The sequence below is a fragment of the Leptopilina heterotoma genome, unplaced genomic scaffold, assembly GCF_015476425.1.
Source record: "Leptopilina heterotoma isolate Lh14 unplaced genomic scaffold, ASM1547642v1 Lhet_242, whole genome shotgun sequence".
NCBI classification, from domain to species: domain Eukaryota; kingdom Metazoa; phylum Arthropoda; class Insecta; order Hymenoptera; family Figitidae; genus Leptopilina; species Leptopilina heterotoma.
The window spans coordinates 1661698-1689584 of NW_025110957.1; the positions used below are offsets into that span (position 1 = coordinate 1661698).

Genomic DNA, 27887 nt, shown 5'->3' on the forward strand with positions numbered 1-27887 from the left:
CAAAAAGTAGATTTTAGAAGAGAAAATAATTGAATTTTATGCTCTTCTAATGTCCCTTTTCACTCATCATAATCAAATTCTTTTAGACTTTTTGTCGATCAATAATAAAAAGCGAGGAAGGCTTTAATAATGTTAATTGTTCAATGATGCTACAATAGTTCCAACCGTTAACCACTTGCACAATCAAAATCTCAAACATTAAATTAATCCAGTGTATTGCACTTTTATTCACACCACTATCCGGCTCGAAGGACCATGTTTAAAATCGAGATTTAATAATTAATAATGTTTCTCGAAAAGGAAAGCACTGAATAGGGAGTAGTCAATGAATAAAATAAAGTTTTTACACAAACTTAACAATAATTTATTATAAAAGATTAAAAGTTTAAGATGCAGCTAAAATCACTTAAGTGGTTAAATAAATAAATAAATAAAAGTCTAAATTTAGTTAAAATGTTGGTCTTTAAAAGAGGCATCACTTTTGTTTCGTTTCACAATCAACCACCTTCCTCGCACACTTGCTAATACTAATATTCTGAGAAGCAAATTTACAATTCCACGAAACGCAACGAAGAAACAGACAGCATTAGGGTGGTTCTTATTTTGGAAAAGTTGGAATTTCTTAGGTCGCCGGCCGGAATTTGAATTAAAATGTGAAAAAAATGAGATACCCAAAAGAACAGCCCATTTGATAAATTTTAACCCGTGCCGCAAAAGGGTTAAAGTTTAAATGGGGTTTAACATGGGTTTGGTGCACTTCTGCAAACTTTGTATTATAACTTTTACATTTTTTAAAAATTTGACTTGGGTCTAAGTATTCCCATAGTTTTTCGTACGCTGAACACGAATATGATGTAAAAAATAACTTTTGACAGCTACCAGTTGTCAAAAAAGCTGTCAAATTTTGAAGATGAGAATTTTCACGACTTTTACATTAATTTCTACGAATAAAAAAGTTTCTTGTGAATATTTCAGTTTATATTTAGCAAATTTATACCCTTTGACAGTTGCCATCTGTCAAATGAGTCGTCAACTTTTATAAAAATCAGTTTTCAAAGAGTTTTAAATGAATTATCAAAAAAACGGTTCTGTAGGTAAATTTAGTTCATATATAGGTATTTAATATATTTTGGCAGTTGACAGCTGTCAATTTAGTAGTCAACTTCTATTAAATAGGATTTTTAAGACGTTCCCAATTACTTCTTATAAATTTTAAAATTTATAAAAAATTATTTCCTCCTCAAAATAATTTTTAAAAAAATTAAACTTAAAAACATATATGTATTAGACAAATTAATACAAAATATAATTTTTTAATTAATTAATTAAATTATGAAAATCAAATATGTAAATACATATAATAAGTTGTACCCAAGTGGCACGTAATAATTAATATTTTTATACTACATATATTTTAAAGTTTATTTGTCTTTAAAAAATTATTTTTAGAAAAAAATATTCATTTAGCAATTTTCGAAGTTTTTTGTGATAATTGATTTATAAAACTCTTTGAAATCTGATTTCTATAAAAGTTGACAACTCATTTGACAGCTGGCAACTGTCAAAGGGTATAAAATTGCTAAATATAAACTGAAATATTCACAAGAAACCTTTTTATTCGTAGAAATTAATGTAAAAGTCGAGAAAATTCTCATCTTCAAAATTTGACAGCTTTTTTGACAACTGGTAGCTGTCAAAAGTTATTTTTGACATCATATTCGTGTTCAGCGTACGAAAAACTATGGGAATACATAGACCCAAGTCAAATTTTTAAAAAATGTAAAAGTTATAATACAAAGTTTGCAGAAGTACACCAAACCCATGTTAAACCCCATTTAAACTTTAACCCTTTTGCGGCACGGGATAAAATTTATCAAATGGGCTTTTCTTTTGGGAATCTCATTTTTTTCACATTTTAATTCGAATTCCGGCCGGCGACCTAAGAAATTCCAACTTTTCCAAAATAAGAACCACCCTAGACAGCATGGATATAGTATAATTTAAGGGGTAAAATTCACTCTCAAAATCATTCTTAAACAACTCTCTTAATAAAATATAACATTATTTAAATCCATAAATGCAATTCATGAATCCTATATTGGTTCTGTGTTCAAAGTACCTTCTAGTACAAACTAGAAAGTTGACTTTGACTATCTTTTCTATATTAAACAGTAAATTGCATGTAGGTGCGGCGGGCTTCGCCGCCTCTGAGTGGTGTATTTTAGGGGCACCTATAAAAAAGGATTTTTTAAAAAAATGTTGGAGTGGGCATTCGTTCTGTGTTGGGTACCTTTTAGCACCAACAAGGAAGTCAATTTGACTCCCATTCTATATTAACACGTGTAAGGAAAAAAGGTGCGGCGGGCTTCGCCCGCCTCTGAGTGGTGTGTTTTCGGGGGACCTATAAAAAAGGTTTTTTTTAAAAAACGTTGGAGGGGGGATTGGTTCTGGGTTGGGTAACTTCTAGTACCAACTAGAAAGTCAATTTGACTCCCTTTCTATATTAACACGTGTAAGGAAATTAGGTGCGGCGGGCTTCGCCCGCCTCTGAGTGGTGTATTTCCGGGGCACCTATAAAAAAGGATTTTTTGTAAAAATGTTGGAGGGGGAATTAGTTCTGGGTTGGGTACATTTTAGTACCAACTAGGAAGTCAATTTGACTCCCTTTCTATATTAACACGTGTAAGGAAATTAGGTGCGGCGGGCCTCGCCCGCCTCTGAGTGGTGTATTTTCGTGGCACCTATAAAAAAGGATTTTTTATAAAAATGTTGGAGGGGGCATTGGTTCTGGGTTGGGTACCTTTTAGTACCAACTAGGAAGTCAATTTGACTCCCTTTCTATATTAACACGTGTAAGGAAATCAGGTGCGGCGGGCTTCGCCCGCCTCTGAGTGGTGTCTTTTCGGGGGACCTATGAAAAAGGTTTTTTTTAAAAACGTTGGAGGGGGGATTGGTTTTGGGTTAAGTAACTTCTACTACCAACTAGGAAGTCACTTTGACTTCCTTTCTATATTATAATTTTGCGTTTTTCATAAGTTAAACGCAAAAAACCACAATTTTATGGTGTTTTTTATGGTTTTTATCAAAAAAATTAAAACACTATACCATTTTTTATAATCATTTTTGTGATCAGCGAATTAAAATACCTAAAAAAATGTATTTTATTAAAACTGGATGTCCTTTTAAGTTAAAGTATATTTAAGGGTGATTCTCCCGAAATACTCCTTTTTGTGAGTTACAAACAGAAAAGAAAAAAAATTATTATTTATGGATTAATGCAGTCAATTATATTGAGCTTTCAAAAATCTACCACCTCTATAGCATGATCATGCTAACTTTTAGCTTTTAAACTATATATTTTAAATTAAAATTTTCAAAAAAATTAAGAGGTTAAAATTTGGCGCCGGCGTTTTTTATTATATATATTTTTCTATTTACAAAAAATTATTTAAAAATTATAATTTATTAATATTATCTATAAATTTTATAGATTTTGAAATACTTACAGTTATCAAAAATCTTTTTAAACAATTGTCAAAAATTATTTTTCATACATTTTAGGTTCACTTTTCACTGGCAGTTTGTAAACAACCGACAATCATATCAATTTTTAATTTTTATTCAAAAAAGTGAGAGGAATGACGGGTGAGAGGAATGACGATTTCAACATTTTTTAATTTTATTTAATTGACAAATACTTTTCCTCCAGCTTAGAATGCCCTATCATGTTTATAAAGGATAACTTTATGTGAAAAAAATTTGCGATCAATTTATATATATTAATATTGTTTTTATTAGGGGTGAGAGGAATGACGCTTTAGGTTGTGAATCTCTGCTTATGTCTCAATTTTAATTTTTTTAACGCAAAATAATGACATTTTTTAAAAAGTAACTTAAGAAATTAATATTAGAGATGTTAATTTAAATATTGATCACAATAATTAATCAATATCTCTACCCACAGCAAAAATATTGGATAATATTAAACGAGTGAGAGGAATGACGCGGTACTACATGACAAATTTCATTTTATATATTTAAAAAAACTACACGACATATTTTATTTATATTTTTGAAAATTATTCTTAAATATCATAACTTTTAGAAAAAATTAATAAAGTACCAATTTTCATGTTTTAAATAATTGTTTTACCTATTGAAAAAATGAAAAGCACTTAGATGACAGGTTAGAAAATCGATTTTGAGGTAGTAAAATATTTTAAAAATGTATTAAACAATAAAATTTTACAACTTTTTCTTGCAGAACATTTAGAAAAAGTGATAAAATAGGGAAATATGACTTGGTATTTTCCCAAATGATTATAATTATTTAGAAAATCTTGATTACATGCAAAATGAGGTTTTTTGGAGAATCACCCTTAAATTAATTTGTATGGTATTTTATGGTTTTTTACATTTTTCTCGAAAAATAACTGTTTTAGAAAAAAATTGAAAAGACATAAAATGTGTATTTTTGTGAGATCTATATCTCTTCCATAAAACATTTTTTTAAATTTTGCTTTTTTCATGAGTTAAACGCAAGAAACCACAATTTTATTGTGTTTTTTTTATGGTTTTTACCATAAAAATCAAATTTGCGCTAATTTTCACTATCATATTCGTGATCAGCACGTCAAATTACATAAATATACCAAGTTTTATTCAAATCAAAGGGAGGACGTTTTCGGAATACACCCGAATGCATTTTAGTTGCTTGATTCAGCAATTTTTAATTTAGAAATTTTTTTTTTAAAATTAAAAAAAAAATTTTTATTTTTTTCTCTGAACTGCAGAACTATGAATTTCTTTCTTATAGAACTGTAGAACTATTGATTTAAAAGCTATTTATCATGTCAGAACTCTTTTTAGCTGTAAAAAAGGTGCTGCGTGAACTTAGGACCTTATTTTTGTTTTTTTAATTTTTTCTTATTTAATTGACAGAACTATTGGAAGTATCGTTATAGAACTGTAGAACTATGGTTCATCTACAGAGATCTCTAAACAAAAATTGATTTTCTTTAAATAAAGGTTCACGGGGCTCAATGTTTTGCTGTTTTGCATATCAGAACATTTAAAACCTTGAGTCTAAGGTTAACAACATTCACGATAAACATTACGAGTATATTACACAGAAATATTACAAGAATAATAATTAACAATATTGCAGTAATATAACAAATGAGTTTTAAGACAATTTTTTTTATACTACTGATATATCGCCGCGCATTTGTCACGACAGATGGCGGGACTGACATTAGAACTCCTCTGTTTTATCCACATTCAAAACAAGAAATAGGAAAACTAACATTTTAAGACGAATATTAACTAAATCAATTTTAAAAATTGTATATTGAAATTAACCTTTTTTTAATTTAATCAATTCCAAAGACAATTATTAGTATATTTAATAGAATATAAAAAATAAAAAAGCAGAAAATAAATAATTATACTAAGAAAGATAAAATAGGCAATTTTTTCAATTAAAATGAGATTCTAACTCCATCTACTTTAAGAAAGCAATTTTTTTATTCGTTGGTTCAACATTACAAATAGGGAGTGAATATTTAATTTTTAAAAAGTTACATTTAGTCTTAACCTATTAAGAAAAAAAGACTTCTAGCCAATAAAAATAAACTCCTATTTTCAAAATGAAATTCTTTATTTGTTAGTTGAGTTAAACAAAATGGAAAAAATAACACAGGCACACAAAAAAAAAGTGTCGTGGCCGAGACACTACAGTAGTATATTCCCATGTATTTTTGGCCGCTGAATCCGAATCTGAAGTCCGAATGTTCAAATTGGTTCTTTTTTTTGAGTTATACTCAAAAAACGACTCAAAACACGAATTTGAACCAAAAAAATTAAAAAATTTTTTTGTGACATGACAATAGCATATTTCCATGTATTTTTTCCCGCTGAATCCGGATTCGAAGTCAGAATTGACAGATGTGCTCAAAATTATGAGCTAAACTCAAAAAACGACTCAAAAAACCGAATTAAAATGACGAAAATGAAAAATTTTTTCTGTGACATTGCAAAAGTATATTCCTATGTATTTTTTCATGCTGAATCCGAATTCGAAGTCAAAATTGACAGATTTGCTCAAAATTTTGAGATAAATTCAAAAAACCACTCAAAAAAGACTCAAAAAACCGAATTAAGATGACAAAATTTTTTATGACACTACACTACTATATTCCCATGTACTTTTTCCCGCTGAATCCGAATTCGCAGTCAGAATTGACAGATTTGCTCAAAATTTTGAGATAAGCTCAAAGAACTGATAAAAAAAGCGATTTAAAATAAAGAAATGGAAATTTTTTGCTATGACACTACATTACAGTATTTCCATATCAGATCTTGCATTTAAAGTCAGAATTGACAGATTTATGACTGATTTGCTCAAAATTTTGAAATATACTCAAAAAACTGATAAAAATGTAATTTAATATGAACAAAGGAAATTTTTTGCTATGACACTACACTAGTGTATTCCCATGTATTTTTTCACTGTGATTCCAAAGTCAGAATTTTCAAAGTGGCTCAAAATTTTGGATTTCATTAAAAGTGCTCAAAAACATGCATGCTTGTACCTGTAACCAGGGTTTGAGTTCTAAAAAATTTTATGTCATTCTGATAATTCTAACTTCGAATTTGTATTCAGCGTATATAAAATTCATGAGAATACACTACTGAATACCAAAAAAATGAACTCTTTTGCATTAAATTAAATTTTGAGCATTTTTGGATTTAACTTAAAATTTTGAGCCAATTTAATAATTTTAACTTTGAATTTAGAAGCAGATGTAAAAACATGAGAATATACTAATGTAGTGTGCTAGCAAGAAAAGTAGAGTTTCTTGACTTTAATTTTTGTAACTTAACAGATTTTCTTGTGTGTCTCAAAATTTTGAGCCATTAGAATAATTCTGACTTCAAATGCGAGATCCGAGTGTAAAAATATATGGAAATACTGTAATGTAGTGTCATAGCAAAAAATTGCCATTTCTTTATTTTAAATCGCTTGTCTTATCAGTTCTTTGAGCTTATCTCAAAATTTTGAACAAATCTGTCAATTCTGACTGCGAATTCGGATTCAGCGGGAAAAAGTACATGGGAATATAGTAGTGTAGTGTCATAAAAAATTTTTTCATCTTAATTCGGATTTTTGAGTCTTTTTTTGAGTGGTTTTTTGAGTTTATCTCAAAATTTTGAGCAAATCTGTCAATTTTGACTTCGAATTCGGATTCAGCATGAAAAAATACATAGGAATATACTTTTGCAGTGTCACAGAAAAAATTTTTCATTTTCGTCATTTTAATTCGGTTTTTTGAGTTTAGCTAAAAATTTTGAGCACATCTGTCAATTCTGACTTCGAATCCGGATTTAGCGGGAAAAAATACATGGAAATATGCTATTGTCATGTCACAAAAAAAATTTTAATTTTTTTGGTTCAAATTCGTGTTTTGAGTCGTTTTTTGAGTATAACTCAAAAAAAAGAACCAATTTGAGCATTCGGACTTCAGATTCGGATTCAGCGGCCAAAAATACATGGGAATATACTACTGTAGTGTCTCGGCCACGAAACTTTTTTTTTTGTGTGCCTGTGTAATTAATATTGGAAAAATAAAACATATAATACCAAAGAAAAAATGGATGATTTAGACCAATAAAAATAATAAACAAACTCCTCCCATTTTCAAAATCAATGTTTCTATTTGTTTGTTGAGTTAAACAAAATGGAGAAAAAATTAATATTTAAAAAAAATCATATAATTCCAACCCCCAAAAGATAAAATGTATGTTTAAGACCAATTAAAATAAAATTTAAACTCTTCCCTCTTAATGAAAGCTATTTTTTATTCGTGGGTTCAATAGAAGAAAATGAAAAAAATATTAAACTTTGAAAAATACAAAATTTAGTATCAACCCCTCACGAAAAAATATACTGCTATTAGCCAATAAAGGAAAGATTCAAACACAAAAGAAAAACTAAAGTCTACTGAACAAATAAGAAATTAAATTGAAACTCCTCCTATTTTTTCGAAAAGAGTTGGGACTAAATTTTGTGTTTTTAAAATTATAAATATTCTTTCATTTTTTCCACTAAATCAACAAATAAAAAAAGCTTTCTTTAAGAAGGAGAAGTTTAAATTTCATTTTAATTGGTCTAAATCGTTCATTTTTTCTTTTGGGGGTTGGAATTATACGATTTATTTTTTAAATATTAATTTTTTCTCAATTTGGTTTAACTCAACCAACAAATAGAAAAGTTGATTTTGAAAATAGGAGGAGATTAAATCTTTTTTATTCGCTAAGAGCAGTCTGTTTTTCCTTGAGGGATTGGGACTAAATTTTATATTTTTTTAATATTAATATTTTCTCCATTTTGTTCTATTGAAGCCACAAATAAAAAGTAGGTTTCTTTAAAAAGGAGGAGTTTAAATTTTATTTTAATTAGTTTAAATCATTAATTTTTTTGGGGGGTTGGAATTATATGATTTATTCTTTAAATGTTAAGTTTTTCTCCATTTTGTTTAACTCAACCAACAAATAGAAACATTGATTTTGAAAATGGGAAGAGTTTGTTTATTATTTTTATTGGTCTAAATCATCCATTTTTTCTTTGGGGGTTGGTATTATATGTTTTATTTTTCAAATATTAATTATCTTTCCATTTTGTTTAACTCAACTAACAAATAAAAAATTTCATTTTGAAAATAGGAGTTTCTTTTTATAGGCTAGAAGTCTTTTTTTCTTAATTGGTTAAGACTAAGTGTAACTTTTTAAAAATTAAATATTCACTCCCTTTTTGTAATGTTGAACTAACGAATAAAAAATTGCTTTCTTAAAGTAGTAGGAGTTAGAATCTCATTTTAATTGAATTAATTGCCTATTTTATCTTTCTTAGTATAATTTTGTATTTTCTGCTATTTAAAACACACTATATGCACTGAAAAGTACTTTGGCTCAATCAATTTTTTTTAATAATAATCACCGCTTTTATCTCCATTAAACACTGTAACCCACATAGCACAATAGTATGAGGTAAGGTTATGTTGAGTACTAATCGTAAGGCTCATAAGGTTACACGGGGTGTTTTCGACGTTGACACTCTGAGCGCTCTGAAAGTACGAAACGTAGTTGGTTGGTCTAGGGGAATTCTGAATGTTGATTGGCTGAACTTCAAAATTGATAGTTTCATGCTCTGGTTTCCACACTCTGTATAGCTCGGACCTTTGATACAGAGCTATACAGAGTGTGGAAACCAGAGCATGAAACTATGAATTTTGAAGATCAGCCAATCCACATTCAGAATTCCCCTAGACCAACCAACCACGTTTCGTACTTTCAGAGCGCTCAGAGTGTCAACGTCGAAAACACCCACGATATTGCTGTGGTAGACCTAACGTGAACTAAAAACTTCCGCCATGGAGGTAAGGTTATATGTTAGGGTGTGGTAAGTATATATGATAAGGCTATGGTAACCTTACACGTTAAGGTTGAGATAACCTTACACGTTAAGGTTGATGTAACCTTACACGTTAAGGTTGAGGTAACCTTACACGTTAAGGTTGAGGTAACGTTAGACGTTAAGGTTGAGGTAACGTTACACGTTAAGGTTGAGTTAAGGTTATATGTCAAGGTTGAGGTAAGGTAATTATTAAGTTGTAAGGTTGAGGTAAGGATAAGGTAAGGTTGTGATAAGTTTACCAGTTATGGAAAATATTGATAAAATAATTAATAATATAATAAATAAATATTAAATTAGAAAGTTAAGTTTGTTGCTCTTCTCTATTTTGGAAACCTGACATGAAGCAGAAAATTTTTAAAACAAATTTGGGGGGACTGGGATTCGAACCCGGGATCGACGCGCATAAACCAATCATTCTAACTAACTGAGCTAAGTGCAGAACTGTCAGAAGGAAAATCAATTTTGCCTTTAAGGTAAAGCAAGAATATGATTAACTCCTTAAAGGCAAAATTAATTTTCTTGCTACCAGTTCTCCACTTAGCTTAGTTAGTTAGGATGTTAGGTTTATGCACTGAGAGAACAGAGTAGTTATCGCAACCAATAAAATGCTTACGAAAACCATTTTGGTTAGTAAACTATACTGCTGCTAATTGGATAGTTGAAGATAGCATTTTTAAATAGTAAAAGATTTACCATTTTCTATTAGTAAAGACAACTATTTTAGTTGGTAGGGACCACTAATAAAAGTTCTAATAGGTACATTTGCTTAGTTCATTTTACAATAAATAAATATATAACAACAATTATTTATCTAATATTATTCGCACACTATAAAGACATGATAAACATATTTTTTAATGTGCGAATAATATTAGAAAAGTAATTATCATTATCCTTACAAAAATAACACTGCACTTTTTCCTCGAGTATACAAAATATTCACAAGTTGCACTTATTACACGTTCTTTACATTCTTCGACTCTCGATATCTCTTCTGACAGTTTCATCAGTTTCCACACACTCGATATTCTTCTTATCACAAAAATAACAAAAAGTTAGAAACAAATAACCACATAAAACTTTAACAAATGCACTAAGAGGACAACACTATGTTATGCGTCATATGTCAAGCCGACATTTTTTTTCTCGTTTACTAACGAAAATGGTAAAGCCAACTATTTTTGTGGATGCATTTACTATTTCACATTTACTAATTCTAAATAGTTACGTTTGATATGCAAAATATTAAAACTTACTGGTAAAATTACTAGATTTTACTAACTAAATAGACGGGAGAATAAATTTTGCCTTTACTAATAAAAAAGTAGTTGCTCTAACCATTCATTTCTCTTAGTGTGCGCATCGATCCCGGGTTCGAATCCCAGTCCCCCCAAATTTGTTTTCAAAATTTTCTGCTTCATGCCAGGTTTCCAAAATAGAGAAGAGCAACAAACTTAACTTTCTAATTTAATATTTATTTATTATATTATTAATTATTTTGTCAATATTTTCCATAACTGGTAAACTTATCACAACCTTACCTTAACCTTACAACTTATTAATTACCTTACCTCAACCTTGACATATAACCTTAACTCAACCTTAACGTGTAATGTTACCTCAACCTTAACGTGTAACGTTACCTCAACCTTAACGTGTAAGGTTACCATAGCCTTATCATATATACTTTCCACACCCTAACAAGTAACCTTACCTCCATGGCGGAAGTTTTTAGTTCACCTTAGGTCTACTCCAGCAATATCGTGTAACCTTATGAGCCTTAAGATTAGTATTCAACATAACCTTACCTCATACTATTGTGCTATGTGGGAAATTAATTCATTGATTGGCATTCTATTACATTTATTCATTTATTTCTATATTTTTTATTATTTTATTCATAATTTAGAGAAAAAAGTCATGGTACGCAAACAGTACGCTAGTGGTACGTTATAACGTACCACTAGCGTTCAACAAAATCGACAGGGCTAATTTTTCTGACTTTATAATGACAATTATATATTTGTTGCTTCAGATATATTCTCGGATATATCAAGTCCTCAAAATATTCATTGTACACATTGTTACTTCAAGGACTGTCCTCGAAATATTCATTATATTATACTATTTGTTACTTTAGGGACTGTACTCAATAAAGCCATTAGATATAAAATATAAAAGAGTCCCTAAAGAAGTCTATTGGTACTTTGAGGACTGTCCTCAATGTAGCCTATACGTACAAAAAACATTGAGGACCGTCCTCAAAGTACACAAATGTCCCCAAAGATGACATTACGTATTAATAAATGTCCTCAAAGTAGACATTAAATATATATATATATATATACCCCCACAGCACCGAAACTTTCCTAAAAATTTATTAAATATTTACTTGCAATGTTCGGAATATGTAATTGTTGTGTAAAGAACAATTTTCACTAAACATTTCAGTTAAATATGCCGAATATTACAAGTAAATATTCAATAAATTTTTAGGAAAGTTTCGGTGCTGTGGGAGTATATATATATTTTAAAAAAAAATGGTATTTATATATGACCGTAAATACGACCCTAAATACGGCTGTATTTGCTGTTTCAATTACACTTCCCTTCTAATTCCCGTATTTAGGGTCGTATTCACAGTCATATTTACGCTCGTATTTACAGTCGTTCTTTTTCAGTAGGGTACACATTAGGGTGGTCCAAAAATACGTTAAGAAAAAAAAAGTCGGAATTTTTTTGCTCTCATCCCCCAGGATTGAAGTTCGTAGGAAAAAAAAATACCCCTGTTTTTTTTCTTCATAATAAAATAATATTAACCCGTGCCTCAAAGCCTTTCAAATTTCTTATGTATTTTAAATGAGAAAAAAACCACTTTTCGTAAATTTAATATAAAATCTAGAGAAAATTTTTTTTCACTCGGTTAAGGATGCTTTTCTTCTAGAGTGTTTAAGGAATAAAATCCTTTTACATATTTAACATATTTTTTATTTTTTTTTAGTTTTGAAAAATTCTCAAAAAACGGTAATATATTATTTTTTATTACTTATTATCATTTTTTCTCATCTATTGTAATTCAATTGGCTTTTATTAATCTATCAAATATTAAATTCATAAAACCATTGTATTCCAATCAATGAGAAAAAAATAAAATAACGAATAAAAAATAATAAATTACCGTTTTTTGCTTTTTTGAGAATTTTTCAAAAATAAAAAAAAAATATAGAAAATAAAAAATTTGTTAAATATGTAAAAGAATTTTATTCCTTAAATACTCTAGAAGAAAAACATCTTTAACCGAGTGAAAAAAAAAATTTTCTCTAGATTTTATATTAAATTTACGAAAAATGTTTTTTTTCTCATTTAAAATACATAATAAAATTGAGGGGCTTTGAGGCACGGGTTAATATTATTTTATTATGAAGAAAAAAAACAGGGGTATTTTTTTTCCTATAAACTTCAATTCTGGGGGGTGAGAGCAAAAAAATTCTGACTTTTAGTTTTTTGGACCACCCTAGTACACACATATAAATATTTAAAAGAAATATATATATATATATATATATCAAGAATTATATAATATTAACTCTTACTGCCGATATTGCTCTTTTCCTTTTCCTCTTTAGCCTCTTTTGTTCTTTTGGTAGAACTCTTTATTTTCTATTTGATCCTCTTAGTGTCTTCTTTGTCAGTCTTTGGTGAATCTAAGTCACTTTTTGCTTTTTCAACAATTTCTTTCGTGTCCGACTGGCTTAATCCCATCTCGTATTCCACGAGAGGATTTTGAACCATGTCGGAAGCTGAACCAGTCAGTGACGATTGGTCTGCTATCTATTACGGGATTGAGAAAAATTGATTTCGAAAAAAATAGTATATTAGGCAACAAGAGGATAAAGGCAGCCATTTCTTTACGGTGATTTTTGTGACACGTTATTAAACATGATTAAATTATGCGTGGATGAACTGTAATATAAACTAACCACTTCAAAATACATGACCGTTTAATAGTAAAATTTAGTTCTTTTTTTAATTTCTCGTAATTGAGTCTATTTACATGTTTTTCATGAACTTAATAGTCATTTAATAACGTTTGTATGTTTATTTTAAAAACATAACAAAAACTTATATTTATTTGCGAAAAACAGAATTTTTTCCAATTTAACCTTAAAAAGGGTCAACTTTGAGAGACTGTTTCTCTAAAACTATTTTGTTTTTCTTTGTCGCAAATTGTCAGGAATTTAGTCAGCTTTAAGTCCTCTGTTGGTCATTTAAAAAAAAATCATTATTTTAGAAGTAGTTCTGAAAAAACTGAAAAATAGCGAATTTTGGCTAAAATCACGAAAATAACGGATTTTTTGCGGAGGGTATATCTCGGTCAATTTTTGAGCTACAAGGTTCACCTTTTTTAACATTTCTCAGAATTTTATACACTCTCTTTTTTATAATAACTATTTTTACCCTTAAATGTAATGGAAAGCGGTAATTTTCAAAAAACTGATTTTTTGCACCTATTTTGCAAAAATTTTTTGCTTTCCCGTCGGAGTTCGAAGTACGAAATTTAGGCACTTTATTTTAACCCCGAAATGATGGGTTAAATCAAAAAAAATTTCGGTCCTGAGATAAAACGTGATATGCCTTCCCTGGTAAAAATTTCGGACTAATTCCGGATTAAATACGGACAGATTAGTACGGATTAGTCCGAAAATTATACGAAAAAGGTCCGAAAATGATCCGCGCTAGTCTGATATCAATCCGAACGAAAACCTGAATCCAAAAACACTCCGGAGTAATCCTGAATGTCTACGAATTCAGTCCGTAATTAGCCCGCAACAATTCAAATTTATGACCGGTGAAGAATTCTTCTAAAATAAGTACGGAATTATCCGATATCAATATGTAAACAATACGGAATCAGTCCGCAACAATCCGAGTTTAATCTAGTTAAAAAAATTAATCCGCAAAATGTTCGGAGCAATCCGAACTCTGCAAGCTAGAAATCCGGTATTAGTCCGCAACAATTCACTGTTAAATTAAAAGTATCAAATAACAACGAATTGATACAAAAAATGTGGATCAAATAAAAAATTGATCCAAATTTTTAGCATCAATTTGATTCACTTTAGTATCAATTTAATACTTTCAAGAAAACTGTGTTTAAAATTAACCACTTCACTGGCAGGGCGTTCCAAATGGCGTTCCACGCGCCGAGGCCCAGACTGGCAAAAACACCGAAATGGCGTTCCTAATAAAACTTTATTTTTAAAGAGTGTACACTACTTTTTACTACTACAAAGCAATATTTCTATAGTTTAGACATCAGGGAACAAGATTATCACAATGAAAATGTCAGTTTTTGAGATTTTCAATGTTTCTTCGAACGTTGAAATAGTCGATTTTTAACACTTTTTAACAAATGGCGTTCCACTTTTGTTATTATTAATAATTATTATATTTTATTTATTAATTATTTATATTTATTTTTTACTTATAACATTATTATATTATAATGTTTTGTATGTAAATATATTTTTTAAATAAAAAATATGAGTTTTACTGCGTAAAAATTGAAAAAAAGTGGAACGCCATTTGGTGAAAAGTGTTAAAAATCCACTATTTCAACGTTTGAAAAAACATTTAAAATCCCAAAAACTGAAATTTTCATTGTGATAATCTTGTAACCTGATGTCTAAACTATAGAAATATTGCTTTGTATAAGTTAAAAGTAGTGTACACTCTTTAAAAATAAAGTTTTATTAGGAACGCCATTTCGGTATTTTTGCCAGTCTGGGCCTCGGCGCGCGGAACGCCATTTGGAACGCTCCGCCAGTGAAGTGGTTAAATGTGGCAAAATCCTATTCCGAAACAAGTACGAAGCAATCCGAAATCTGTATGCTAAGAATCCAAAAATTGTCTGCAACAATCCGGATTTAATCCAACTAAAAGGTATAATCCGAAACAAATACGAAATAATCCAAAATCTGTTCACAAAGATTCCGACATTAGTCCGCTTCAATTCGGAATTAGTGTGGTAAAATCATATTCCGAAACAAATATGAAACAATCCAAAATATGTATGCTAAGATTCCAGTAATAGACGGTCACCCGAATCATATTATATCCCTGGTAAAAATTTCGGACTAATCCGAATTAAATCTGGGCATATTAGTGTGGATTAGTCCGTTAATTGTACGAAAATGATCCGCGTTAATCTAACATCAATCTGAGTGAAATTGTGAATCCTAAATCAGTCTGGAATAATCTTAAGTGTCTGAATTAAGTCCGTAATTATTACGCAACGATCCGAAATTATGTCCGTCAAAAAACTCATCTAAAATAAATACGAAATAATCCAAAATCAATATGTAAAGAATACGAAATCAGTCCGCAATATTTCGAATTTAATCTAGTTAAAAGATTTAATCCGAAACAAGTATGGAACAATCCAAAATCTGTATGCAAAGAATCCGGTAATAGTCAGCGTCAATCCGAATAATATCCGATCAAAACACCCCAGCCCGAAAATAAGTCTTATTATTATAAGAATTTGTAAATATATACAATCCACAGACAGTTCAATACAATCCATATTCAATCCAATTCAAAGACTTAATCCGGAATGATTTTAGAAGAAGAACCTGTCCATAAGCAGACTGTTTCGGATTAGCTGCGGATTCACTATGGTTAAACCAACCAGATTACTTCTGCATTTACTAGTTGCATATGATCTGACTAACTGCAGACTAAACCGGACTAATTACGGATTCAATAGTGATAAAAACGGTATTGATTTCAAACTTAATTCATGGTGAAAAAACTCCACAATAAACCGTACTGTTGCGGACAAATTCCGGATTAGTCCGAAATCGGTCCTACTTTTTATTCAGGGTACTTACTTATAAAATATTTAATTATGCAGTCACAATTTGTTTTTACAAATTTACTAGTATTATTAGTTATCTTGTTTCAATATTAAAATTAACACTGACTATGTGTTAGTTTCTTGTCATTTCTTTTCGTGACACTTTATAAATTCTATTATGAATTTGAACTTCTATTCGAGCGTGGTATAGTGGTTACTGTATTCGATTTCGGTGCGTTATAATGTTAGATAGGTGTAGGTTCGAATCTCCAAGCGTTCACTAGTTGTTCACAAACCGTATAGAGTTCGGACTTTTCCGGATTAATTTCGGGTGACAAAAACCTGACTATAAACCGCATTGTCCAAAATCTGTCCGGTTTTTTAACCAGGGTTCTTTTTCGACTAATTTGACTGGATTCGCTCACTGCCCATTCTGCCTTTTTTACTGGGATGTGCAACGTACATGGGTATGTGTTTTTTGGACATGTGTGAGTGAAGTATTATTAAACATTGTTAGACGTATAAAACACTGTGTGAGTCGGTCGGGTGGTCATTCTACAACTTAATATGTGGACGTCCGCATAAAAAGGACTCCTATTGTCGGTTCTAGTTTTCGAGATAATCGCAATTTAGTAATTTTGGATCAAAATCTTTATTTTTTTAAATTTTTTATTATCATTCTACATGTTTTGACAAGTCAAATCATGCGGATTTCATTAATTTATCGATAATTTAACTGTTTGATTTCATTGGTTCTTTAGAAAAATGAAAAGGGCCGATTTTGTCGGTTATTTGCAAAAGTAATCCGTATTTTAAAAATGGAGGTGAGGAAAAATTTAAAACCTCTTGATTTTTCATCTTTAAGGTGTCCTGGACTGTAAACAATTTTTATCTGAAAAACTTCCCAGAAGAACCAGAGATATTGATGTTAGAGTATTTTTTTCGTAATTGTCGAAATGAAAATTTGGAAATTGCGTCAATTTTTTCATAATAGAGACTATCAAAAAATTTTAAACAAGTTTAATATCTATTCTTTTTCTTCAAATGACACAATAAAATTGAACCTAATCATTAATCTTGTGAAAAAATGGTTTTTTAATAGAAAAACTATTCGTTTTAGAAAAGGGCCCATATTGTCGATTTTTCGTATTTTCAAAATTAAGAGGGGGGGATGGTTTTAAGAATTTTAAACCTATTTGTTTTTAGTCTTTTAGGTACCCTGTACTGTAAACAATTCTTATCTGAATAAATTCACAGAAGAACCAGAGATATTGATGTTAGAGCCTTTTTTTCGTAATCGACGAAATGAAAATTTGGATATTGCGTCAATTTTTTCATAATAGAGACTGTCAAAAAATTTTAAATAAGTTTAATATCTATTCTTTTTCTTCACATGGCACAATAAATTTGTACCTAATCATTAATCTTGTAAAAAAATGGTTTTTTAACCCATTAACGCCCAAATGTCCAAAATTTTTGACTGAAGTTCAAGGTAAGAATTTTTATCCTAAATGATTAGACTTTTAAAAACCCTTCGGTACTAGGGGGTATTGAGGTCCGTTCTTTCAGAATCCGGGGTCAAAAAAGCATTTCGACCATCAGGGAAACCAATATGGCGCCCAAAATGGAGAAAATACCGAAAAAACCGTATTTTTTTTAAACACGCTTTTCACATCAATAAGATTTTTTTGGGCGGGTCTCATGTATGCTATAGGTGGATAAAATAGTTGTACTTTCGAACTGTGTACTTGAAAACTTGAAAACTTCAGATGGCGGATCCAAAATGGCAGAAAAATTAGAGCAAAATACTTTATAAATAGCAAATGCATCATCAATATTCAAAACTTGATTTAAATCATCCGAAAATTACTTCTGGGGGGTTTTCGGGGTCGCTGATTACGAATATAAATTTTAATTTAAAAAATTCAAAATGGCGGATCCAATATGGCGGATAAAAATTTTTTAAAATCGATAAAATTGCATGAAATTACTCACTCGGGGGTTTTTGGGGTCGCTGATTACGAATTTTAAAAGTGCTTCTTTTTTTAAAATTTTTTTAAATTTTTTTAAAATTTTTGCTTCTTTTTTTAAAATTTTTTAAACAATTTTTTAATATTTTTTGTATTTTTTAATTTTGTTGTAGGGTGTTGTGGGGTAATGTGCAACGTTTTTTTTCGTTGGACGAAAAACATGTCAAATATTTTAATTTTTAAATATTTCAAAATTGAATGACTTAGAGGCATTATAATAGAATATTTCTGCATTATTAGATTTTCAGAATTTTAAATTTTTCCTACAAATTTTTCGCTTTTTCAAAAACGTCTGTTTTTGCATTTTCCAAAAAAGTTGGGGTGATGTGCAACACCAGTAAAATTCAGGTATGTAATGCATAAATATCAATGAAAATCTCTTTAATTATTAATTTTAGGCTTTTTCAATGTAAACTAATCGAAATCTGCCAAAAAAAATTTACTAAGGTATAGTTGACCTCTAAAAAGAGGAGATTTCACCAAAGAAAACAAAGTTTTTTTTTGTTTAATTTTTTATTTATTTATAACTGAATAAGGAATATAATTAAAGAAAAAAAACTAATCATTTTTTATTCATAATGTGAATCGCAAGTTATGGCACGTAAAAAGTAGTTACGTCCACCCCAAAAAAAGTGTTGCACATCACCCCAAATATGATATTTTGCGAAAAATGATTTGTACGCAATACAATGCAATGGAAACACAAAATATAAAAAGATATTTAAAATCACTTAAAAAAGTGGGTAAAGAAGTGAGGATTCTGATAAAGAAAAACACTTCATTATCCACTCTCAATACTCCTCATGTGGTAATATATAATTGAAGATTTCGGTTTCTTATTTTAAAAAAGAGATGATTCAGCAAAATAAAATATTATTGTTAATACAATATTATTGAAAATTACAAATTAAATTAGGTATTTAAGAAATTTTTAAAAAACTTAAATAATTATATATGAATTTAAAGTCGTTATAATACAATTTGTAAAAACTATTTATTAATAATGACTTATTTATTTATTATTGTAGTTAGTAATTAATTATGTTCTAGTGAAAAATAAGGTTTACAATCATCATTAAAAAAACGTGATAGTAGTGAAGCATAAGGAAACATGGAAATTACGGTATGTAGAAAAAATAGATTTAATTAATTATTTATGTAATAATTTAATATTAATTTGGCAATATATTAAAACCATTTTTTAATGTACATCAACGAGAAGGCAATGAACAATTTTTATAACAATAAAAATATTTAAAAACATTTAAATAAATATTTTTGGCTTTTAGCCTAAATTTCTTTATAAACATTCTTTTAATATAACATTTATATATGCTTTTTGCTTTTTTCTCTAAAAATATTTTAATTTTAGATGAATTATTTTACAGTTTGATTTTGGTTTACTTTATATTATGCTTTTGTTTCTACTTTTGTTATTTGAAATTTGAACAATTTCAATATGGTTTTTTAAAAATAATATTATTATAAATCGTATATTCCAGAGTCTCTCGAATTTTCTTGATCCCTACTTATATCAGTTCTTTCTTCTATCTCCACCTCCTGAAAAGCCTTTTGTCCCTCTATTTCTGCAACTTCCTCTAGTATCTTTTCTATTTCATTTCTTTTTTGAACCTCCTTCTGCTGACACTCTATCTCTTCCATACTGTCTGTCTCCACCACCACCACCACCTCCTGTAATGTATATTCTCTGTATCCTGTCCAATTGAAAACACCGGCACGTCTTCTTGGCCTAATAATCGGCCTATTTTTCTACGTTTCGATTCTAATGAAAAGGCGAAATAATTAATTAAAATTTATTTATAGAAGTTTAGAAAGGTAAAATTCTAATTAATATGCAAAATTTCTTACTGGAATTTTGTTTGTACTTCATGTTTCCAATATACTGAGATAAATAAGGCATTGTATTTGTCGCCTCCATGTCTGCAGCATTCCGTTCGTAGCCTTTCGCTTCCTGCAGCCAGTAAGAGTAAGTATCTGTCAATCAGATACAGTTGACAAAAGTTTTAAAAATTAATATTTGTCAAAATATATAAGTTATTTAAGAATTGTTAACTTTTGTAAGATTTATTTATGTTCTTTCAATGACGTAAAAAAATTATGTTTAAAACAAAACTCTTGGTATTTTAAATTACAGTGATTCAAATTTTGTATCTGATAATTGAAAACACATATTTTATATAGATTTTATCTTTCAATAGTTTTTATCTTTCAATGTTAATTCCTTTAAAATATTTACTATCAATTGCTTGGATCTGGAAAATAGAAAAAATAAGCTTCATTTTTATTAAAAATTTCTAATCAAAATTTGATGATTTAGAATTTAAAAAGAAATTTCATTATGAAATTAAAACAAAAATTTTGAACTGTTCAAACCAAAACAGTAATATTAAAAAGCAGTAATTTCTCTTTCGAAATAATGTTATAACAAATTATAAATAAATATATTGTTTAAGACGAGAGAACGATGAATTTTGAACTACATATTCGATATTTACGATGTCATTTAATATTATTAAAATTTTCCATAAAATGTTTTTGGCCATTGCTAATTGTTTCTACTCAAAAAGGTATAATAATAAAGGTAACACACTTTGTTTAGCAAGTAAAGTTGCTACATTCAATTTGTCTGCGTTCGTAGCATTTTTTGAACGATTTCTTGGTCTTCCTGTAATTGTGCTTTTTAAAAGTACTTCTTTTCCAAAAAGCTTAAGCGATAACAACTTGGGCAAGTTACTCATGTTACATGATGCTTCACTTGCAACCTTATAGTAGTCTTCAAGAGGTATATAATTATACTCCTCTTCCCATATGCATCTGTAAAAATGAATTATATTATAATAATACTGTAATATAAATATTTAATATTAAATAATCTACATTACAGAGAAATAATAAGCAATTGCATGTATAATATTATTTTTGTCACAAATTGTTTAAATATTACAATATCATTTTTATTATTATTATCTGTCACAATTATATAAATTAATTTTACTCACTTTCTTTCCATCTACCGTTCGTCTTCCCACTGATGGTTCCAATGTTGAGTTACTCAAATTTAATTGCCTATTTCGTTCTTGAAGCGTTACTGGAAAAAATCATTGCAAATACGAAAATCCTATTTATAGTTAAAGCATAAAAAATTAAACTTATTTATATAATACATATTTATAAAAAAATTGATATTATCAGTTACCTCTGAACTCTTGTACACTATCAATTACAAGATCCTGGTGTGCGTAATTTAAATTTCTAAGTTTATTTACTTCTTCTCGAAGTTTTGCAATCTCCTTATCTTTTTCAGTAATAATTACTTCTGTTTGTGAATTACACAAACGTAGTGCCTTTACTTCCTTTTTCAATTCTGAAATTTTTTTTGTATGAAGTTTGCATCTTTGTGTCATTTCCTTATATCCTGTTTTGACTGACACAAAATTTTCTTTGTTGCATGTTTCTTTCGAAATTTCGGAAAAGGTCGTTGATGACTAAAAGAATCAAATTTTTGTTAACCCTTTGTATTCACACTGGGTGTTTACCACCCATTCATTAGCTTTAAATTATTTTACATATAAGACATAATTAAATAGTTATTAATTCTGATTTATTATAAAAATTTTATGATTTTTTTTATTTAAACAAAATTATCCTATATTGTTTAACAATGTTCAAATTAGACAAAAATGTATAATCATGAGAATATTGACTCTCATAACACAAAAGCACTAAATTCTTAAATGTAATCACCGTATACATAATAAATAAAATGAAAGTAGCTCTTATTTTTAAAGAAGCACTATAAATATTACTTTCATAGTTTCAAGTTAAAAAATTTTTTATTTATTAAATGTACCAATAGACAAAACTTCCATCCTATTGCATCCAATGTTTTGTCTTTTTATGCATTAATGTTAGAAAATTTGTAACTCACCTCATGATGTAAATTTTGGGGTCTAAAACTCGTGACTGGACTAGTTAATTCTCCAACTTCTTCAATATTTTTCAATATCTCCGTATGCTCCTACGAAATGTTATTATTCGAAGTGATTTTAATTTTTTTGTTATTTACAAGAAATATATTAAAATTTTTTACTAAAACCGTTACCTGCACTTCATCATTAAATGGTACAATAATGACATCAGTGTTTAGATTCAAATCGATTTCAATACTTTCTGCATTATAAGTGCTCTATAATAATTTATTTAATTATTCATTATTGTAAATAGGTTATTAGAAAGTTAAATTAACTTTTCTCCAAACCGAAGTAATAGATATTCGATTTTTTTCTTTCATTGTAATCAATGATAAATAAGGAATTTTTTTATATTATTATAAAAAAATTATATAAATTATAATAAATATTTTATTTTTCTCCTGTTACTATTTATAATTTATTAAATAAACATTATTTTTTTCTGATAAAAAGGCAAAAACAAATAAACGTTAGGAAGAAAAGGCTATATTATCAAAATATATTCTCGAAACTCTATGCAAGGAACTAAAAAACTGTAAATAGTTTTTTGACGGTGAAGAGCACAACTTGCGCACTTCTTCTATTAGTGATTATAATAAAAGAAAAAAATTTATATGTATAACTATTAAAGCATATACTGCATTAAATGCATTACCAGTTTCTCTGTAGAAGGAGACAATACCACTGCCTGTTCTTGGGTTTCCAACATTATTTGTTTATTTGCTTCACTAAAGTTATCATTACACGAGTTCTAAAATGATTTGACGATAATTAATATAAATTATATAATTCATAATAAAACTTAATGTTTTTAAATGTCAGAAAATTCAAAAGTCATTGTTTGTAGATTTTTTATTTTTAAAATATCAATAACTTTGGATATAATAAAAGGAGAAATTTCAAATACTAAATATACTAAATAATATCTAAATATACTTTTGTATATTTTTAAAAAAATTACATTAGACGCAAACTGAACTTTTAAAAATTGTAATATGAAATACCTTTATCGTGTCGGAAAATGATTGAAATTTTCCAGCGGAAGGTGGTGTTTTTTCAGCGTCTGATGGCGTCATTGTGGTGGATGGTTGAATGACTACATCAAGTAGTGTTTCCTTGTGCAGTGCCTTTGTGGTAGGTAGTTGTATTTCATGTGTGGAGAGTGGAATTGTTTCAGCGGCTGTTGGTGCCTTTGTTGTGAATGTTTGAACCTGTGCACTAGGTACGGTGACTTTGTCTAGTGTCTTTGTGACGGGTAGTTGAGCTTTATTGATAAATCGTCCAAGCGCCCATCCTGCCGGAAGGACGTTCCGAAAAAAAGGCTTTTAAAAAAAGGGAATTCAACTTTTCTTTTCTGGCACTCTTTGGGGTTAAAGTAGACGAAAAGACGAAAAAATACATATTTTTGACTTTTTAAAATAATAATTTAAACCATTTTTCAAAGCCTTCAAACTTGCTATGTTTATAAACAGTGAAAAAAACATTTTTTCGTAAATTTAATGTAAAATCCCCAAAAATCAATATTTTTTGACCGGACAAGTCTCTTTCTCTTCAGAAACGTTCAAAGAATGAAACCTAATTGTTCAATTAAAAAAAAATTCATTTTTAATATTGTTCAGTATATCTGAGTAATACTCAGGCGCGAGTCCCTTCGAAATTGCTCTATAAAATTAATATGGAAGCAGATAAATATAAAACTAAATATATCGTTGGAAAGGTAATGAAACAAGCTTTCAAATGATGTAAATATCGAGTCTTTAAATTTATAAACCTGGGCTAGGTAGTCTCTTAAATAAAGCGAAAAGCGTCCTGCCGGCAGGACCGGGCTTCGTCATTCTGTGACTAAAAATTATGTGAATTTTTGGAACATGTAACTTCTTCAAACTACCCAGCCCTTAGTTTTGAACTTACAAGCTCGATATTTATATGCGCTGAAAGCTTGATTCGTTACCTTTCTAATGATATATTTCATTTTTTATTTATCTGAATCCATGTAAGTTTTCTTTAGTGATTTCGGAGGGACTCACCTGAGTCTTTTTCGTCCTGCCGGAAGGACGTTGGACGATCTATCATTATATGTGGTTGGTGGGGTTTTTGCAGCGGTTGATGGTGTATTTTTTTGGGGTAATTGTGGTTTCTTTGTGGATGATAGTGTATTCGAGGTGGTTGGTTGCCTGTTTGCAGATAGTAGTTGTTTTGATGCAGCCGCAGTTAAAGAGTTTTGCAATCGAACATTTTGTAACTGTTCTTCTAAACATTTTTTCACGTTTGATGTGCTGTAAGGTCCCTACAAAAAATTACATTGTTACTAATTTTTGTAAATTGTTATGATTTAGCATCATATTTTCATTCTTTAAGCACCTTTTTGGTTTTCAACTGAGTCTTCTTCCTTTTTTTAACTTGACGTTCTTCCTCCGTTGACGAATCAGTGGCAGACAGCAGAGTTTTTAAAGTAGGAATGGTTTTCCTTTTCTTATTCTCGCTTTCTTCCTTGGATTTTAATTCTTGTACTGTTGCTGTTGAAAGATATGTAATTTTAGTTTAAATAACATTATTTTATACATTTTTTCGTCCCATTGGAAAAAAATTTTTAAGAAAAAAATTATTTCAAAGTAAATTTATTTATTTTTTATTTATTTCTACAGTTTTAATACAATTTTTATTTTATTTCTTAAGTGGTGTTTATAAAAATATTTAAAAAAGTAGTTTTATGTAGTCTGTCTGATAAAACTTCTTATAAGTTTATATCAAGGCTGATAAAAATCACGATTTAAATAAAAACTTTTAAATTATTATTTTTGGACTAAAATATAATTTAAAAGGATTTTCTTAATAAAAAAATTAAAAACATATTTTAAGAAAATTTGTAGATGATATCATTGTTTTCAATTCCTTTAAAAATCCAAACTTTTTTTTAAAATAATTTTTTTTAATGAAATTGGTTTATTGTTATTTTTACCTTTAACAAAAGTCTAATTTTTTAATTTTTTAAACATTTTTTTGTTTAAAGCTGTTCTTTATACTGAATTTCTAATAATTTTAATATAAAAAAATTTGTCATTTTTTATGAGAAAGCATAATGCTCGTGAAATGAACATAAACTTCTTTTATATAAATAATTATGCTCTTCTTCTTTTACATATTTTAAAATAGAAATATCTTTCATAAATACAATTTTTAATTTGACTAATAGAATGCAAAATAAAGTACATTTTAATTTCAAAAATAAACAAGCAATTCATTTAAACGATAAGTTTTATCGAATCCACACACTTAATAAACAATAAATATTATTACTTTGCGATAGAATAAGTAATATTTATTTTGGAATCGTTGGTAAATCTTCTGGACTTCTACTATGAATATCTTTTTTCTCTTCCGAGAAACGAAAAATATATATATTTCTCCGAATGTAAATCTTAATACTTAATTGTTCAAATAATATATTTTTTAACTTACCTCCTACAGAAAGCACTATTCCTTCAAAAAATCTATCCTTCAACAAGATTTTGTACTTTTTTTCTGCAGGTATGAAATTGTTTACTTTAAATGATGGTATACAGCTCAAAGGTAAAGTCATGTATCTACTTCCATCATAAATAAAAACAGATGCATATTGCACGTCACTTGAAACTTTTAACATTTTCAAAAATATTTTTTTTAACTACACAAACTCAACGAAGTTACTTAAAACGCAGCCGCTCAATAAATACTTGTTGAATGCATCCATGCCGTGAAAAACTGAAAAGTCGAAATAGTAGGAGGCAGGTTATTCAACAGTACTGTCTCATCTACTTAAACTATGGACATTTGTTATCGGTAATATATCTGTTAATTTCTACAATATTTCACTTAAAAATTATATTTTTTAAAACTAAATTGTTAAAAAAAATTTTAGGAAACTGGAAATAGTATTGTAAAAAAAATTTTATAAAGCAGGTCCGACAAATAAGTGCAGGTTATGATCAGCTGATTTAACAGTTGTTTCAATTCTACGTACTAACGGTCATTTTAAAGTTATTTTATATGATTATCGTTAACAAAAACAGTGTATTGTGAATATCTTATTAATGAAAAGACATACTATTATTGTTTGCTAAAAAGTTAAACGTTTTTAAAATATTTTTTCATAACAGTACGTAATATACACATGATCATGATAATTTATATTTGGCAAAAATATGTTTAAAAAATGTGAATATAATGAATTGAATATCCGCATTAAATTTTCAAGATTTTATATTATATAATAATAATTTTTGTTTGTAAAAGATTCTAAAAGTAATTCCAGCTTACATATTTACAGGCTTTATCAACTACGGTGTGAAAATGGATTTATTGGATGCAAAATTAAAAGAATGTGTTGACAGCGAACATTCTTATTGTAAGGTTAAGGGAAAACGAAAAGTTAAAAAACTAGAAGCAATGAAAGTCAAGCTTGACATGGAGTACCGTAAGTGAACCCTAATATTCAATGCAAAATGTTAAAACAATTAGAGTTGCTATAGTCATGATGAACCTGGAAACGTCAAGAAATTTTAAAACATATTTTTTAAAAAATTAATTTGTTTTATTTTAATCACGTACATTTTTAAATGATGAAATTGAAAATACTGCCAATTTTTTTAAACAATATCTGATTTTATCCTTTTAAAGATTCTCCACAATTCTCTTTTTGAAATTATATCGGTTAATGATTTTTTTTATATAATATAAAAGACAAATTTTTATTAACAAATTTTTTATTTTTAAAAATTGTCGGTGCTCGGTTTGTTTCCCCAAATTTTTTTTATGTTATGATCAAATTCTTATTAAAATATCTCTAAACTATTAGAAAACTAAAATTTTGCTTTATACAATTTTCTCTACGATTTTATTGAGAACTTTAGTTTTATCAAATTTTCAAAGTAACCTACTTTTTAAAGTTAGTTTTAAAGTACAATTAAAAGTTAAAAATATTAAAGAAATCAAATAAAAAATGCTAGCCAAAATTTTAAAAAAATTGTAGTGGTTAACAATTTTTTATTAAAAGCGAATTATTTGAACAATGAAATGTATTATTTACAATATTTATTAAAAACCAAAGTACTTAGAAAATATTTGTTATTAGTGTAGTAAATATTTGAAAAAATATGTGGAAATAATACATGGTTTGATTAAAAAAAATTCCATTAAATCAAAAAAATCTTATTTTTTAAAGAAATAAATCATGATTTTTTATCAGACCTGTAGGCAATATTTTTTAGAGTAAAATGAGATATTGTTTTTAAAAATGGTACAAAAATTACAATTTTAAGAAAAAACATAAAATTTTTAATAATTATTACAGTCAGGTCCCCACACTGTTAGATTCCAAACTGTTATGTCCTCAGTAGTGTTATGTTTTTGCATAACCTCCAAATTCAGAAGTGTTAGGTGACGTCACCAATTTTCAGGGCCGTATTCTTAAGCCCAAAGAAAAGGGGGCATATACTTCTAGGCCAAACTTGAGGTTTATATATTTACGTTCCTGAAAGGTGCGCAGTAGGCAT

The 27887-nt window shown here is 28.5% G+C and overlaps 3 protein-coding genes across 3 annotated transcripts in view; 1 reads left to right on the plus strand and 2 right to left on the minus strand.

Annotated features, from left to right (window-relative positions):
- Positions 1 to 27887, plus strand: part of LOC122503056 (fructose-1,6-bisphosphatase 1) — a 234278-nt gene that overhangs the window by 111487 nt on the left and 94904 nt on the right. The window lies entirely within an intron of this gene.
- LOC122503053 lies at positions 20007 to 23466 on the minus strand. Its single transcript, XM_043613460.1, has 9 exons — positions 23361 to 23466; positions 23012 to 23107; positions 22488 to 22571; positions 22314 to 22403; positions 21582 to 21870; positions 21385 to 21473; positions 20976 to 21199; positions 20234 to 20359; positions 20007 to 20147 (listed from the first exon to the last, which is right to left on the minus strand). The coding sequence occupies exons 1-7, from the start codon at positions 23430 to 23432 to the stop codon at positions 21176 to 21178; spliced, it is 744 nt and encodes a 247-aa protein (XP_043469395.1). The 5' UTR covers positions 23433 to 23466; the 3' UTR covers positions 20007 to 20147; positions 20234 to 20359; positions 20976 to 21175.
- LOC122503055 lies at positions 23943 to 26167 on the minus strand. Its single transcript, XM_043613462.1, has 3 exons — positions 25816 to 26167; positions 24718 to 24872; positions 23943 to 24643 (listed from the first exon to the last, which is right to left on the minus strand). The coding sequence occupies exons 1-3, from the start codon at positions 25997 to 25999 to the stop codon at positions 24380 to 24382; spliced, it is 603 nt and encodes a 200-aa protein (XP_043469397.1). The 5' UTR covers positions 26000 to 26167; the 3' UTR covers positions 23943 to 24379.